Source organism: Echinops telfairi, unplaced genomic scaffold (genome assembly GCF_000313985.2).
Source record: "Echinops telfairi isolate 266 unplaced genomic scaffold, ASM31398v2 ScPeMD7_140;HRSCAF=443, whole genome shotgun sequence".
In the NCBI taxonomy this organism is placed as follows: Eukaryota; Metazoa; Chordata; class Mammalia; order Afrosoricida; family Tenrecidae; genus Echinops; species Echinops telfairi.
This window is the reverse complement of record NW_022104038.1, coordinates 46,075-61,188: the sequence shown is the minus strand read 5'-3', so window position 1 is coordinate 61,188 and position 15,114 is coordinate 46,075. Positions and strand designations below refer to the sequence as shown.

General features: G+C 40.9%; 1 protein-coding gene across 3 annotated transcripts in view; it reads left to right on the top strand.

Moving 5' to 3' along the window:
- Window positions 1-10,202, top strand: part of ZNF184 (zinc finger protein 184) — a 20,689-nt gene extending 10,487 nt beyond the window's left edge. For all 3 annotated transcript variants that reach the window (XM_030886051.2, XM_045291709.1, XM_045291710.1), the window contains 3 exons: window positions 972-1,098; window positions 1,402-1,488; window positions 7,780-10,202. In XM_030886051.2, the coding sequence (XP_030741911.2) occupies window positions 972-1,098; window positions 1,402-1,488; window positions 7,780-9,755 (2,190 nt within the window). In that variant the 3' untranslated portion in view covers window positions 9,756-10,202. The remainder of the gene's footprint in view (window positions 1-971; window positions 1,099-1,401; window positions 1,489-7,779) is intronic.
- Window positions 10,203-15,114: the final 4,912 nt, after the last annotated feature.

The following is a 15,114-nucleotide window of genomic DNA, read 5'->3' as shown; positions in this document are numbered from 1 at the left end:
GAGGGTTCACTGTAATCAAGTAGAACATCTTTCCGTGGTTTATTAACCATTTCTTAAGTAAATTTCTTTTTTGGGTTGTTGATGGATTTTTTTGGTTGTTGTTATTGTTGTGGGTTGGTAATCTTTTTTTCTAATTATTTGTGGGATCTTAGAATGTTATCTTCTTATTTTGTTTATAGTGTTTTATAGGTGTTTACATTTTTAAGGGGTTAAATCTGTTTTTTCCCTGTCTACTACTTTGGGGTTACTATATTTCAAGCTTTTAAAACTATCTTTTATTTGACTATTTTATTTGTAACTTTTCTTTGAAATTTAATCTTTAGCAATAATTTTTGTGTGTGCTATGAAATATTTTTTTTCTTGAGTAGTCATTTGTTATATTAACTATTTTAGTTTTATCTTGATTTGGAAGTTACAAAACCTATTAATTTTTATAAACATGGAGTCTGTTTTGTTTTCTGAGGTTTATTCCATACTTTTTCACTCTATTTGATTTAAATTATCTTTCAGTATATATATATATATATTTGGATAAATTCCTTCCCTGACAACAATACTTCAAAATATGTTGGATATTCTTGCACATTAGTTGGATATTCTTGCACATCAAGATATGTTGGATATTCTTGCACAAAATTATTATTACTTATTGTGGATATACTATTAATCCTTGGTATATTTTGGAACACAGAGATGATGATGATGATGATGATGATGATGATGATGATGATGATGATTATGCACAACAATGCCCAATACTGACTGCACCTTAAATGAAACATTTCATATTGAACATCTCTTACTTCTTACAAGAGCACTCTGAGTTAGTTGTTTTAATATTCGTTTTGCAGTGGTAGAACTCTTGTCAAAATCACTTTTCAAATGTTACCCTCACTTCTCTCAGTATTGCTAACTTTATCCTTTTCCTAACTAATTGGCTTATGGCTAAGCAGACATATTCGATATTTCAGGAATCATTGACCTTGAAGGATGTGATTGTTGACTTTACCCAGGAAGAATGGAAACACCTGGACCCTGTGCAGAGGAGTCTTTTCAGAGATGTGACTCTAGAGAATTACACACACCTGGTCTCTATAGGTAGGGATGACTGCTAAGATAATATTTGGTGGTAGGCTGTAATTCTCTTTTGCTTAGGCAGGTTTTGCTTTGGGGTTTAGGAACCAGAGATTCCTAGTTTCAAAAAATTTGAAAAGGTTTCTGTTCCAAGTAGAAGAACAAGTAAATTACTTTTCTGGCCTCGGACCAGCTCTCAGGGAATTTGTAACAATTAAGCTTAATAAGTTATCCACTCTACTTTAAAGACAAAGTGGTAAGAATTTTGATACTATATTTTTCCCTTATTGCAGATAAATATTTTTTTCTTTTCCTTTATATGAGCAGGACTTCAAGTTTCCAAACCTGATGTGATTTCCCATTTAGAACAAGGGACAGAGCCATGGCTGGTGGGAGGAGTAGGTACTTTTGAAGGTAAGTCGTGGAATCCCAGCAAAATGACTGTCTTAAGCTCTGACTGCCAGCATGATAAGAGAAGATTTTATATCTGAAATACTGATGTGCCTGCTTCTCTTTTAAAGTGTCTCCTGGTGAGAACTTGGAAATAATTTGTTCTGGACTCTGCTATGCTTTCTCCTACCACAGCTTGTCTTCATACATATTCTGTTTTTATATTCTTTTCAGAGGAGGTGTTCTTCCTGTCTTTTCCTAAAGCCTATCCCTCAACTTGTATTTCATCTCTTTGCATTTCCTTTGGGATCTTGATCTCATATCTGTAACCTCACTTTGAGCTTTCAGTTTTCTCTTTTGGATCTACAGGATTCACACGAAGTTCCCTTAGTGGCTTCAAAGCAGAAATAGCTAATTTAGGTCTCCGGATTGCTTTACTCAACACAGTTATTCCTTATGACCACAACTTGATTTCTCTTCCTTCTCAATTAAACTCAGGAAAAGTGAGTTGCATTCCAGTAGCCTTCATTTCTCTATTACCTTGTTAATGTCGATGTGTAGATTCTGAGCCTGTCATCTTATCAGACTACCCTGGAAAGTTAAGAATAACTTTCTTCCAAACTGTAAGTCGCCAAACTGTGCAGAAAGACCTCTTTAAAGATGTGACCCTGGAAAGTTGCTGTCGAGGGGATATCTATTAAGAGTTTGTGGGAAAAATCTGTTGCCTTAGCGTTTGTTCTGATTCATAACAACCCTATAGGACAGAGTAGAATTGCCCCATAGCATTTCTTAGATATAAAATCATTACAAAAAGCAGAATGCCACATCTTTCTCCGGGATAGAGACTAAAGGGTTCAAATTGCCAACCTTTCTGTTATTAGCTGTGCATTTGCCAGTGAGTCACCAAAACCTCCCAAACCCACGACTATCAGTTGATTCTGACCCCTAGCAACTCTATTTAGGGTTCCCAAGATGGTAAGTCTTTGAGGAGTTGATAACCTTGTCCTTCCCCTTTGGAGCAGCTGGTGAGTTTGACCCACACTAGGGCACCGAAGACTGGGAGTGGGAGAACTTTTTAATGAAGATAAGAGGTGGGGGGGATAAAATTTGCAAAATACTGAATTTGAAATAAGCATTACAAATTTCAAGAGATTGGCACAGACTGTAACATATTTCTCTCTCTTTCATCCTTTCTCACCATGATTTTAAATTCATTCTTTATCTGACTATATCTTTAAATTTGTTCTAGAAAATGGTTTCATGGAGCTGCTTTTTAAAATACAAGCTTATTGACTGGTGCTTACAGTCTCTTTTGGGAAAATCACATTGTAAAGTTGTATTACAAATGAAAAATTAATTTTAGAAATCCTTACATGTCAAGATAGAAAATCATTTTAAAACATCTAAATGTCTACAGAGAAAATCCAGGTTTAAGCAATAGACACCCCAGGGAATACCAAAAATAGGCTTTGGGACCAGGGCGTGGCACCCCATTAGACTCAACTGAAAAAGATTCATAAAGGTCAACAAACAGAATCTATAGTCTTTTCATTTTTTTTTGGTCATTGGGTTTTTTTTTTCTGTTTGTTTGTTTTCTTTTGTTGTTTTGCTCTGTCTTGCTTTTGTGCTTATTATTGTCTCTGCATGTCTATCTAGATAAGATAGGTGGGATAAACAATCCAGAGGAGCAAACAATGGGACCGATGCTTTCCGGGGGACATGGGAGAGGGGAGGCAGGGGAAAAGAAGAGGGGTGTCAACAAACAAAAGGACAAGGGAACAACAAATTATATAAAATTAATGGTGAGGAGGGCATAGGCTGTCTGGTGGGGCTTGATTAAGGGCAATGTAACCCAGAGGAATTACTGAAACCCAAATGAAGGCTGAACATGATAGTGGGACAAGAGGAAAGTAAAAGGAAATAGAGGAAAGAACTAGGAGGCAAAGGGCATTTATAGAGGTCTAAATATAGGCATATATATTTGTAAATAAGACAGGGAAATAGATCTATGTACATATATTTATATGTTAAGTATTAAGGTAGCAGACGGACATTGGGCTTCTACTCAAGTACTCCTTCAATGCAAGAACACTCTGTTCTAATAACCTGGTATTCTGTGATGCTCACCTTCCTGAGATCACTGAAGACAAAATGGGTGCATAGGCAAATGTGGTGAGGAAAGCTGATGGTGCCTGCCTATCAAAAGATACAGTGTCTGAGGTCTTAAAAGCTTGAAGATAAGCAAGCGGCCATCTAGCTGAGAAGCAACAAAGCCCACATGGAAGAAGCACACCAGCTTGTGTGATCGTGAGACCAGCCTGTGATCATGAGATGTCAGTGGTATCAGGTATCAGGCATCAAAGACCCAGAACAAAAAATCATATCAATGTGAATGAGGGGGAGTGCGGAGTTGAGACCCAAATCCCATCAGTAGACAACTGGACATCGCCTTACAGAAGGATCACAAGGAAGAGACGAGCCAGTCAGGGTGCAGTATGCCACTGATGAAACATACAACTTTCTATTAGTTTTTTAATGCTTCCTCTCCCCATACCCCCCACACTGTCATGACCCTAATTTTACAAATCTGGCTAGACCAGAGCTTGTGCATGGGTACAGATAGAGCTTGAAACACAGGGAATCCAGGACAGATAAACCCGTCAGGATCAATAATGAGAGTAGTTATACCAGGAGAGTAAGGGGAGGCGGGGGGGAAGGGGGCAACCAATCACAATGATAACCTCCTCCCAGGGGAATGGACAGTATAAAAATGGGTGAAGGGAAACAGGTTGGTGTAAGACTTGAAAAAAAAAAGTAGAAATTATCAAGGGTTCATGAGGGAGGAAGGGTGAAGGAGGGGGGGTAAATGAACTGATATCTGGCTCAAGTAGAAAGAAAATGTTTTGAAAATTATTATGGTAACATATGTACAAATGTGCTTGATACAATGGATGTATGTATGGATCATTATAAGAGCTGTAAGAGCCCCCAATAAAATGATTTTTGGAAAAAGAAAAAAATGAGCTGTTAATAAGGGCTCAAGTAGAAAGCAAATGTTTTGAGAATGATGATGGCAACAAATGTAACAAATGTGCTTGACACAATGGATGTATGTATGGATTGTGATAAGAATTATAGCAGCCCCAATAAAATGATAAAAAAGAGGGGAAAACCCAAAATAAATAAATGAAAAATAAGAAAACCCAGGTTTTTCAAAGAAGAATTTTAGCATTTATCAAAAAGATATTTTAGGTTAAAATATTGAATATCCTAGGTTGAATAGATAATTTAGATATATTGGGATGATATATCAAAATTCCAGTAAGTGGATATAAGCAAAACACTTGTAGTACTTAACTCTATTCTTTGTTTCTATTATTATTTTGTTCGATTAGTAAACATTATGATGGTTGTCTCAGGAAGCCAGTCCTTAGTTCTGTCCTCCAGCATTCAGAACAGATTTAGCTAGTGAATTGTCTGTTAATTGTGTCTCTAAAAAATGGTTTACAGTTTTCTAGGTATCTGTGTGGGTAATGTTTTATTGTTCTTTATTATTGTTGTTTCTAGACCAGTGTTTTTCACAGTAAGCTGTACTGCCCACTGTGGGACACATGAAAGATCCAGGGGAATTCAGAAGCAGATACCTATACATTGTACTATGTACTATAGTATAAAAGTTTTTAATTGCCAAGGGGTGCTGAGTAATTATTTTTTTTTCTATAAAGGTCAGGTCAGGGATAGGCGAAATAAATTTGGGAGCTAATACTCTATATTGTCATGGTGACATGGTCCCTGCAGATCATACTTTGAAAGCCCTGATAAATGTTTTGTTCCATGGGTCTCCTTGTTCTCCTACAGCCTGGTCACTAATACCCTGGCTTACTTCTCCATACACAGGATTTTCTGAATACTGTGGTTCATGCCTGTAGACTTTACATCGCATAAGGTAGAATTGTTTTGTGTAGTAGGGTTGGTTTTGTTTAATATGGCATCCTAGTGTCTTTTGTAGTCCTTCATTGTTTGCTTCGGTGCTTATATTCTGGAAATTCTTCTGGTAACTGTGTGATAGTTATATAATCTGTTGTCAGTTTTGGACTTGAGAGGATTAAGAATGAAGGGATGGAGTCTAGTCTGTCAATCGCATGATAGCCAATGAAGCCTCTGTGTGGGCATAGCCTTTTCCTGAGAATTCTGGGAAATCCAGTTTTTCTTCCTTGGAGGCGGGAGACACCACTCACTCCCTGGGAGACACTGCAGCTGACAAGACACATGGAATTATGATAGTGCCCCAAGCTGGAGAAGACACATGGACTTACCCTGATGTAACCAGACCTCTGAAGCCAGAGAAGCCACGTAGAGACCCCTGCCCGCGCTGAAATGCTTACAGTGCCACTGGATCCAAAGACTTTCTATCCACTGGCCTGTGATCGTCCTGCATTTGGCGTCATTACATGTATTTCATGAGTCTGAAGAGGACTTTATAGATTGGTATGAGACATAGGGGCTAATAAGGACTTGATCTGGACTGGGTTGGGATGCTTTCTTAATATAAAATTACCCTTTATATAAAACTCTCTTATACACATATGAGTGTCAATGAATTTGTTTCTCTAGTCTATCCATACTAACACACTGTATGAAGGACTCAACAGTGTGGTTAATTTGGTAGCAGATTGCACCATATTTTTTGCCTTCAACTGGAACTTCATCCAAGGAGCCACTTCCATACTCTTTGCTTCTTTTAATAATATCATACTCCTTGCTCTCCATATCCTTCACTTTAAGACACCTCCAGGAGGCATTGTGTATGATATAAACATAGTTTGCTTGCTGATGAAAACATATCCATTTGTTGTAGTGTTTCTTTTGGTTGTTTCCAAACTTGAGTTGCAATGATGTCTTTGTCCCAGCTGGAAAAGTTCTGATGTGAGTGTGGATGCTTACGTATCATGCTACATGGGGATACTAAGTGATGGCAAGTGGCTCTGAGTCTTTGCTTCGTCCTTGCGCTAAGAGTGACCAGGCTGGCAGCATGAGAGAGATTCAGGACTTTCTAGGGTTTGGTGTATATTCTGTTATCACTGAGCCAAAGAAATGTTATCTTAAGTACAATCATTATTCTTTACCGAAACTCCAAGGGTTGAATACCTGCTTTTTTTTTTTTTTCTCCGCCCCGCTGTCTGGTTCCTCCGAGGACCCCTAATACCTGCTTTTTAAGTAGTCATTTTTCTTGTCGTGGGTAACATTCTACTTCTTGTTACATACTCCCCCCCCCTTTTTCTTTCTTCTGATATTTTGCTTGTTTGCTGATAATATTGCTTTTTTTATTAGTATTTTTTTTCTTCCAATTACCCTAAATATATCTCCATGGGCTTTCCCTTTCCCACATATTTCCTCAGCCTCAACTATTCTTTCTGTTTCTTTTTTGAGCTGATACTTCTTGTCCTATATGTGGACATTTTGGTTAATCTCCTTTTGGCATCTATCAATCCAGGGAACTAGTCTAGTCTAATTCTAACTAGTCTAATTAAACTAGTCTAATTCTTAATTTCTTTTCCTAATTCTCAAAATTCTAGACTTGAACTTGATATACTTTGCCCATTAAATTGTTTATTCTGTTTACACCCCTCCATTTTTAAAATTAGTATTCATTCATTGTTTCATGCTTAAAAACTGTGGGACCTTGCCAGTTTTCCCCATTTGTCCTGTCTTTATTTATTTTTTTAAATATTTTTATTAGAGGCTCTTACATCTCTTATAACAATCCATACATTTCTCCAATGTGTCAAGCGCATTTGCACATATGCTGCCATCACCATTTTCAAAGCATTCTCTTCTCACTTGAGCCCCTGATATCAGCTCCCCATTTCTTCCCCCTCAATCCCCCACCCACCCTTGTCCCGTCTTTAAATTGTGGCTCTTGGTTGTTTCTTTATTATTGTTTTATTGTTCATTACCAATATTTTCCAATTCAGAATGTCTCCTTTAGATTCAGTTTATCTGCATCTCTTTTAAGCCATTCTACCGTCGTCTTTTAATTAGTATCTCAAATGATGTTCCTTTACCAGTTCTTAGAGATTATCTATGGAATCAAATTAGCTATTTTCCTATTATTTTATTCCATGTTTTCCTTAGCTTGCTCCCTCTCCGTTAGCTTTTTCCAACTTCCCCTCTAAATACTAGGACTTTATTTGAAAACCCTCAGAATTCCTTGAGGGATCTATTTTTATTCTTTCTACTTCATTCCAATAAGCGCAGTTTTCTTTTTCTCTAGTCAGAAAATACTGTTATTTTCTCTCTCTCTATTTTTTTCAGAGTGGAAGATAAAGCCTGAAAATAATGCATCAGTCCCAAAGTTAAACATTTCTGAAGAAAAACCATCTCTATCAGGAATAATGGAAAAACTCAAAATAGATAATCATGGGAGTTCCAATCTCTTAGAAACTTGTGAACTTGAAGGGAGTCTAGATTGGCAACAAGCAAATCGGCTAACACTTTCAAGGGAAAGAAAAATCACTGAAAAGATAGCACATACTCAGGAGAAAGGCCCGATACATAACGAATACATGAAAAGCATCAATATGAGTTCAAACCTTGTTACACACCAAGAAATGTCTTCACAAGAAACCCCTCTTAAATGTGATGAACACAAAACAAGTGTCAAACAGAATTTAGATCCAATTAAAAAAGAGAAATCTTGTAAATGTAATGCATGTGGGAAAACTTTTAGTTATTGTTCAGCTCTTATTCGCCACCAGAGATCCCACACTGGAGAAAAACCCTACAAATGTAATGAATGTGAGAAAGCCTTCAGCAGAAGTGAAAACCTTATAAATCATCAAAGAATTCATACTGGAGATAAACCATATAAATGTGATCAGTGTGGAAAAGGCTTCATTGAGGCACCATCTCTTACTCAACATCAAAGAATTCATACTGGAGAAAAGCCCTATAAATGTGACGAATGTGGAAAATCATTTAGTCAGAGGACCCATCTTGTTCAGCATCATAGAATTCATACTGGTGAGAAACCATATACATGTAGTGAGTGTGGAAAGGCTTTTAGTCAGAGGGGCCATTTTATGGAACACCAGAAAATCCATACAGGAGAAAAACCTTTTAAATGTGATGAATGTGATAAAACCTTCACCAGGAGCACACACCTTACTCAGCATCAAAAAATTCATACTGGAGAGAAAACCTATAAATGTAATGAATGTGGCAAGGCCTTCAATGGACCTTCTACTTTTATCCGACATCATATGATTCACACTGGTGAAAAGCCCTATGAATGCAATGAATGTGGGAAAGCCTTCAGCCAGCACTCAAACCTTACTCAACACCAGAAAACACATACTGGAGAGAAACCCTATGATTGTGCAGAATGTGGGAAATCCTTTAGTTACTGGTCATCCCTGGCTCAACATCTGAAAATTCATACTGGAGAAAAGCCTTACAAATGCAATGAATGTGGGAAGGCCTTCAGTTATTGCTCATCTCTTACTCAACATCGTAGAATTCACACCAGAGAAAAGCCTTTTGAGTGCAATGAATGTGGAAAGGCTTTCAGTTATCTCTCAAACCTTAATCAACACCAGAAGACTCATACCCAAGAGAAAGCCTATGAATGTAAGGAATGTGGAAAAGCCTTTATTCGGAGTTCATCTCTTGCTAAACATGAGAGAATTCACACTGGAGAGAAACCCTATCAGTGTCATGAATGTGGGAAAACCTTCAGTTACGGCTCATCCCTTATTCAGCATAGGAAAATACATACTGGAGAAAGACCTTACAAGTGTAATGAATGTGGAAGAGCGTTCAACCAGAACATACACCTTACACAACATAAGAGAATTCATACAGGAGCAAAGCCTTATGAGTGTGCTGAATGCGGTAAAACCTTTCGTCATTGTTCCTCTCTTGCTCAACATCAAAAAACTCATACAGAAGAAAAACCCTATCAGTGTAACAAATGTGATAAGGCCTTCAGCCAGAGTTCACATTTGACTCAGCATCAACAAATTCACACTGGAGAGAAGCCCTATAAGTGCAATGAATTTGACAAAGCCTTTAGTCTGAGTACTCATCTGACAGAACAGCACAATACTCACCTTGGAGAGAAACCTTGTAACTATAATGAATGCAGGAAAACTTTCAGCCAGCACATTTACCTCATTCAGCATCAGAGAATTCATTCAGGGGAGAAGCTTTCTGGATGTAATGATTGTGGAAAAGCATTTAGATATCGTTCCGCTCTCAGCAAACATCAGAATCTTCATCCTGGTATATGACTTTTCTAGCTACATCATTAATTTAGGGAGATAACTTTAATTTATCTTTTTGTTAAATGCTGAAGGATCAAAATGGATTGAGAAAAAATATTTTAAGCTTTTCCATTCACATGAATTGAAAGTACATTGGATTAAACTAATCCAATTATGTGACATTGGGAAACACAACCATTTTGAACTTCAGTTTCCTTATCTGTGAAATCTAAAATTTGGAGTATATGATGTCAAAGTTACTTTGGAGTTTTATATGTCTACAATATATTATTGAATAGTGTTGTTATACATCATAACAGGTAGAATATGTATATTACATCTCGAATGTGTGTTTATGCATGTTTTGCCAACAGAAGGCATTTGTGCATCAGTAACTATAATGGAGGTTTGTTACTGTGTTCTAGCATACTTGTTATGTAGGTAACCATTTTCTAATAAAAAGAATTCATAATACCTGCAAGTCAATAATGCAGTAGCATATGACAATTTAACTTAATAAGAATATTAAAGCTTCAAAAAAATTCTTCTGTATTTTAACCCCTAGAGATATTTGAGTTTTCTAGTGATCTCAGAACTCAAATTCCACCAGTATGTGTCTGTAAAGATCAATAATTTATTGTCTTATGGATTTAGAGGCTAAGAGTCCAAATTCAGAGGTCAGAATTCTCTCTTTAAGGGGATCTACAGTCACCACCTGCCTCTGGTGACAATAAGGGGCAGGAGCACATCCAGCCCAGATATTGACATTATAATCTTAGCACTCACACAAGCCCTTTCCTCACTGTGAATCCTGAAGGCTGAGTGAGGCTGGTGGGTACCAATAAGCACCATTGAGTGGAGGTGTCTTTCTCCAGTGCCACCCACGGGGGTCCCAGAAAAGCACCTGCATGGGTGCCCTGAAATGAAGGAGATTATTATTTTTAAAAATCATTTTATTGGGGGCTTGTACAACTCTTATCACAATCCATATTAGCCTAATACATATTAGGCTTGCCACAAAGATAAACTGAGGCCAGGCCAGAGAGAAGGAGGAGAAGAAGTTTATTCTGTGTTCCCAGGCAAGATTCACAGGCCTGAGAGTGGGGCCAGTGAAGTCCCGCCTATCTGTGTTGAAGAGCAAGTTTTTAAGCTGGTCAGGAGGGTGATCAAGAAGGGAGGGGCCATGTGAAAATCAGGAATGAAAAAAAAAAAAAAGGAGGGGCCTAAGCCATCTCCATCGGTGACATTTCAAGGTGGGGTGGTGTCTTGATGGTTCCGCCTGATACCGAGGAGATGGTTCATTGTCTGGGAGCCCTTTAAAGCTAACTGTCTCAGTCCAATAAGGGAAGGTCAGTTTGTTCCTAATGTCCTCATCCGGTGCCTAACCCAACATTCCGGCATTTTTGGCGATATCGGGGCGACGCTAGTCTGGCTTCTTCCTGCTGGATGGTGGCAGCAAGGGGTTAAAGGCTAGAATGCACTGGGTCAGGTTCGGTAGGCAGGGTGCCGTAGGGGTGCAAAAGAAGCCGGTTGACAGTTAAGTTAGTCATGTCCCTTATCCTGTTCTGAAGAAATTTGGGGGGGAAAGGACAAGTAACAAGAAACTAATAACCACAAATGGCCCAGGTTAAAAGGGGGTTTTGAGGCCAAGAGAGTACTGAGGCATTGTCTCCCTGGAAGTTTTTAAGATCTTCTGCCAATTTGGTGAGGGTCTCTATGTTTTGTTCTACCAGCCCTGATTCATTAACATAAAAGCAGCACTCTTCCCTTGGGAACAGGCAGGTGCCGCCCTTCTCTACAGTTAGGAGATCTAAGGCACTTCGGTTCTGGAGGGCTACCTGCACTAGGGAAGTGAAATGTCACTGTAGGGAGGCTAGAGAGACCGAGGTGGATTCCATAGCCAGCTGGAGCTTCTCCTCAGAGTGGTGTGCCTGGATTATGCTGTGGCCTAAAGCCCCACCCGAGAAACCTGGTGCCATGACTGAAGAGACTAAGCTAAGACCCACCATTACAAGCAAGAAGGCAGCCCTTTTTTGGCAGGAAACAGTGACTGGTCTCAGCAAGCATGCGGGTTCATCCTCTCCAAAGAGAGTGATCTGGGGAACTATGGTGGTAGGTAAGCATGGGCCGGGGGAAGAGGAATTAAGGTATGTGGTGAGAGTGCCATTACACCAAAAATAGGTGCCTGTGGGGGCATACACCATGGATGAAAATGGTGTTGGAAACACACAGACCATGTAACCAGGGAGCAAAACAAAGGGCCAGTACACGGGGGCAGGTAGGCTTGCCATCAATACCCATGACTGAGATTGAAGAAGAACTTCTTAGTCCTGAAAGGGAGGGTAGGACAGAGTAGGTAGCCCCTGTGTCTATTAAGAAGGAAATTTACTTACCTGCTACCTTGAGCATTACTCTAGGCTCAGTGAGGGTGATGGGGGTCTTCAAATCTAGGTCCCATCAGTCTTTGGCCAACTCCAGTAGGGCTAACGGTGGGTCAGGTGTTGGAAGGGTGGTCCCTCTGCCTGGAGACCCAGAGGGTCCATTGCTTTTCCAAGGACAGTCCAACTTCCAGTGTCTGCTCTGACCGCACGCCATCAGGGTTTGGTTGGAACTCTGGGCCTGGGGCACTTTCATGACCAGTGCCTCTCTTCTCACTTGAAGCAGGCACCAGGTGGCAGTCATTGTTCCCATGCACCCCTCCCCCATGCTGCCCACTTGGGGTCACAGGGCGCCGCCTGCCGCAAGGCTGCTACTAAGGCTTGTGTTTGAAAATTTACCTTCTGCTGGACCGGGCATCCCAGGTTGACTCTTCCTACTCATCAAGGCTATTAAAAATCTTGAATGCCATGTTCACTAATCTCAGAGTGGGGTTTGAGGGCCTTCCTCCACTTTTTTCAGCTTCTTCCTAATATCAGAGGCTGAATGGGTGATGAAGTGCGTGGCCGGGACCGTGACCCCTTTAGGAGAGGCTGGGTCCAAATGGGTGTACTGAGTTAAAGCCTCCTTTAGGCAGCTTAAAAAAGGCTGCTGGATTCTTGTTTGGCTTCTGGGTGATCTCCTTAAGTTTATCAACATTGCCTGGAGCTCAGGCAGGACACAATGAAGCATTTTATCTCAGCCTGCTTGCCCGTTTCTGCCTGCTTGGGTGTCGATCTGCTAGGTCCAGCCAGGCTCCTGCCTGGGGACAGCCTTGTTGCCGACAGGCATGCTTGAGTCAGGTGCACCTGGTTGGTATGTTGTTGGGCTGCCAAAAGGACCCATCCCTTTCATCTGCAGTGAGGGTAGAAGAAATAATCACAATACATCATGCCAGGACAAATCATAGGTTTGAGACAAATAGCAGAACTCCTTGATGTAAGTAGTGGGATCATTAGAAAGGAACCTAAGTGCTTTTCAATTTGAGATAAGTCAGTGAGAGAAAAGGGGACATGAACCAGGACCACCTCTTCAGCCCTGGCCACCTCTCAAGAGGGGACAAAGGAGAGGAGGGTTTTGTGACCACATGTACTTGCTAACTGGCAAGGCAAATAAAGATTCAGGTCCATCCGGCGAGGTGGGTGGATCAGGAGAAGGTGATGCTGGGGGCTCTGGGTGACTGTAATAGGGAGGAGGGTGAGTAGGAGGTGAGGAGAGTTGCTCAGGTGGGTCAGAAAAGGTGGGTGTGGGAGGGGGTGCAGAAGCAGGAGGACAGGATGAATTTACTCTAGCCAAGAAGACTTGGGAAGGGGAACAGGAAATACAGGGAGACAGACAGGAGCACAGAGAAAAGAAGGCCTGGATGTACAGGACCTCAGATCACTTCTCAGTCCTTTGGCAGAAGTTACTTAGATCGGTTAAAATATTGAAATCAAAAGTCCCTTGTTTGGGCCACTTAGAACCATTATCCAAATCATACTGGGGCCACTCGACCGTGCAAAAAAGGATGAGGTGCTTTGGACAAATGTCCGGCGCTAGCTCCAGTTTAGCGAGGTTGCCCAGGAGGCACCCTAACAGTGTCTGGGGGTCCATTTTAGAATTTTGATTCTTCATGGCAAATCTCCGGAGACCAATAGTCAAAGCTAAAGGACTAGCGTCCCAATCGTTTACTCTTGGCTACGGACAGAATAAGGAGGACCGGAGGGTTGACAGGGATGTCTTCACTGCCACCCTGGGTCAGACAGGAAAATGGAGGGCTATCTCTGACATGGCCACACGTTTACAGACGAGATGCCGGCACGGGGTCACCAGAAATAGACACCGGTTGGGACTTCCCGTCTGTGCTGCCGGACTGGAGCATGGCTGAGGATCCCTGGGACGAGCGGGACAAGAGGGCTCCCCGAAACTGCGTTGGGCTGTTAAGAGGAGGCTCACTCCCCCCTGGGTTTTGGTGCCAACTGTTAGGCTCTCCGCAAAGGTAAACTGAGGCCAGGCCAGACAAAATAAGTTGTTTATTCTACGCTCCCCAGCAGGGTTCACAGGCCTGAGAGTGGGGCCAGTGAATTCGCGCCTATCTGTGGTGAAGAGCAAATTTTTAAGCTGGTTGGTCAAGAGGGTAATCAAGGAGGAGGGAGCAGGAGCTGCAGTGGCAGGGGCTTAAGCCATCTCCATTTGTGAAATTCCAAGGTGGGGTGATGTCTTGATTGTTCTGCCTGATACTGAGGAGATGGTTCATTGTCCTGGAGCCCTCTGAAGCTAGCTGTCTCAGTCCAATAAAGGCAGGTCAAACTGTTCCTAATGTTCCCAGCTTGTGCCTAACCCAATAATACATACATCCATTGTGTGGAGCACATTTGTACATTTGTTGCCATCATCATTCTCAAAACATTTTCTTTCTACTTGAGCCCTTGGTATCAGCTTCCCATTTTACTCCCTCCCTCCCCCATCCTTCCTCATGAACCATATTTTATAAGTTATTATTTTTCATGTCTTACACTGTCCAATGTCTCCTTTCTTCTGTTGTCTGTCCCCCAGAGAGGGGTTTATATTATATGTAGATCATTGTGATTGGTTCTCCCCTTCTCCCCAAACTTTCCCTTACCCTCCTGGTATCTCTACTCGTTATTGGTCCTGAGGGGTTTATCTGTCCTGGATTCCCTGTTTCCAGCTCTGATCTGTACCCCTGTACATGCTCTGGTCTATCCAGATTTGTAAGGTAGAACTGGAGTCATGATAGTAGAGGGCAGGAAGCATTAAGAAACTAGAGGAAATTTGTATGTTTTATCGGTGTTATACTGTACCCTGGCTTGTCTCCTCCCCAAGACCCTTCTGTAAGGGGATGTCCAGTTGCCTACAGATGGGCTTTGGGTCTCCACTCTGCACTCCCCCTCATCCACATGATATGGTGTTTTGTTTTTGTTCTTTGATGCCTGATACCTGATCCTATTGACACTTCATGATCACAGGCATT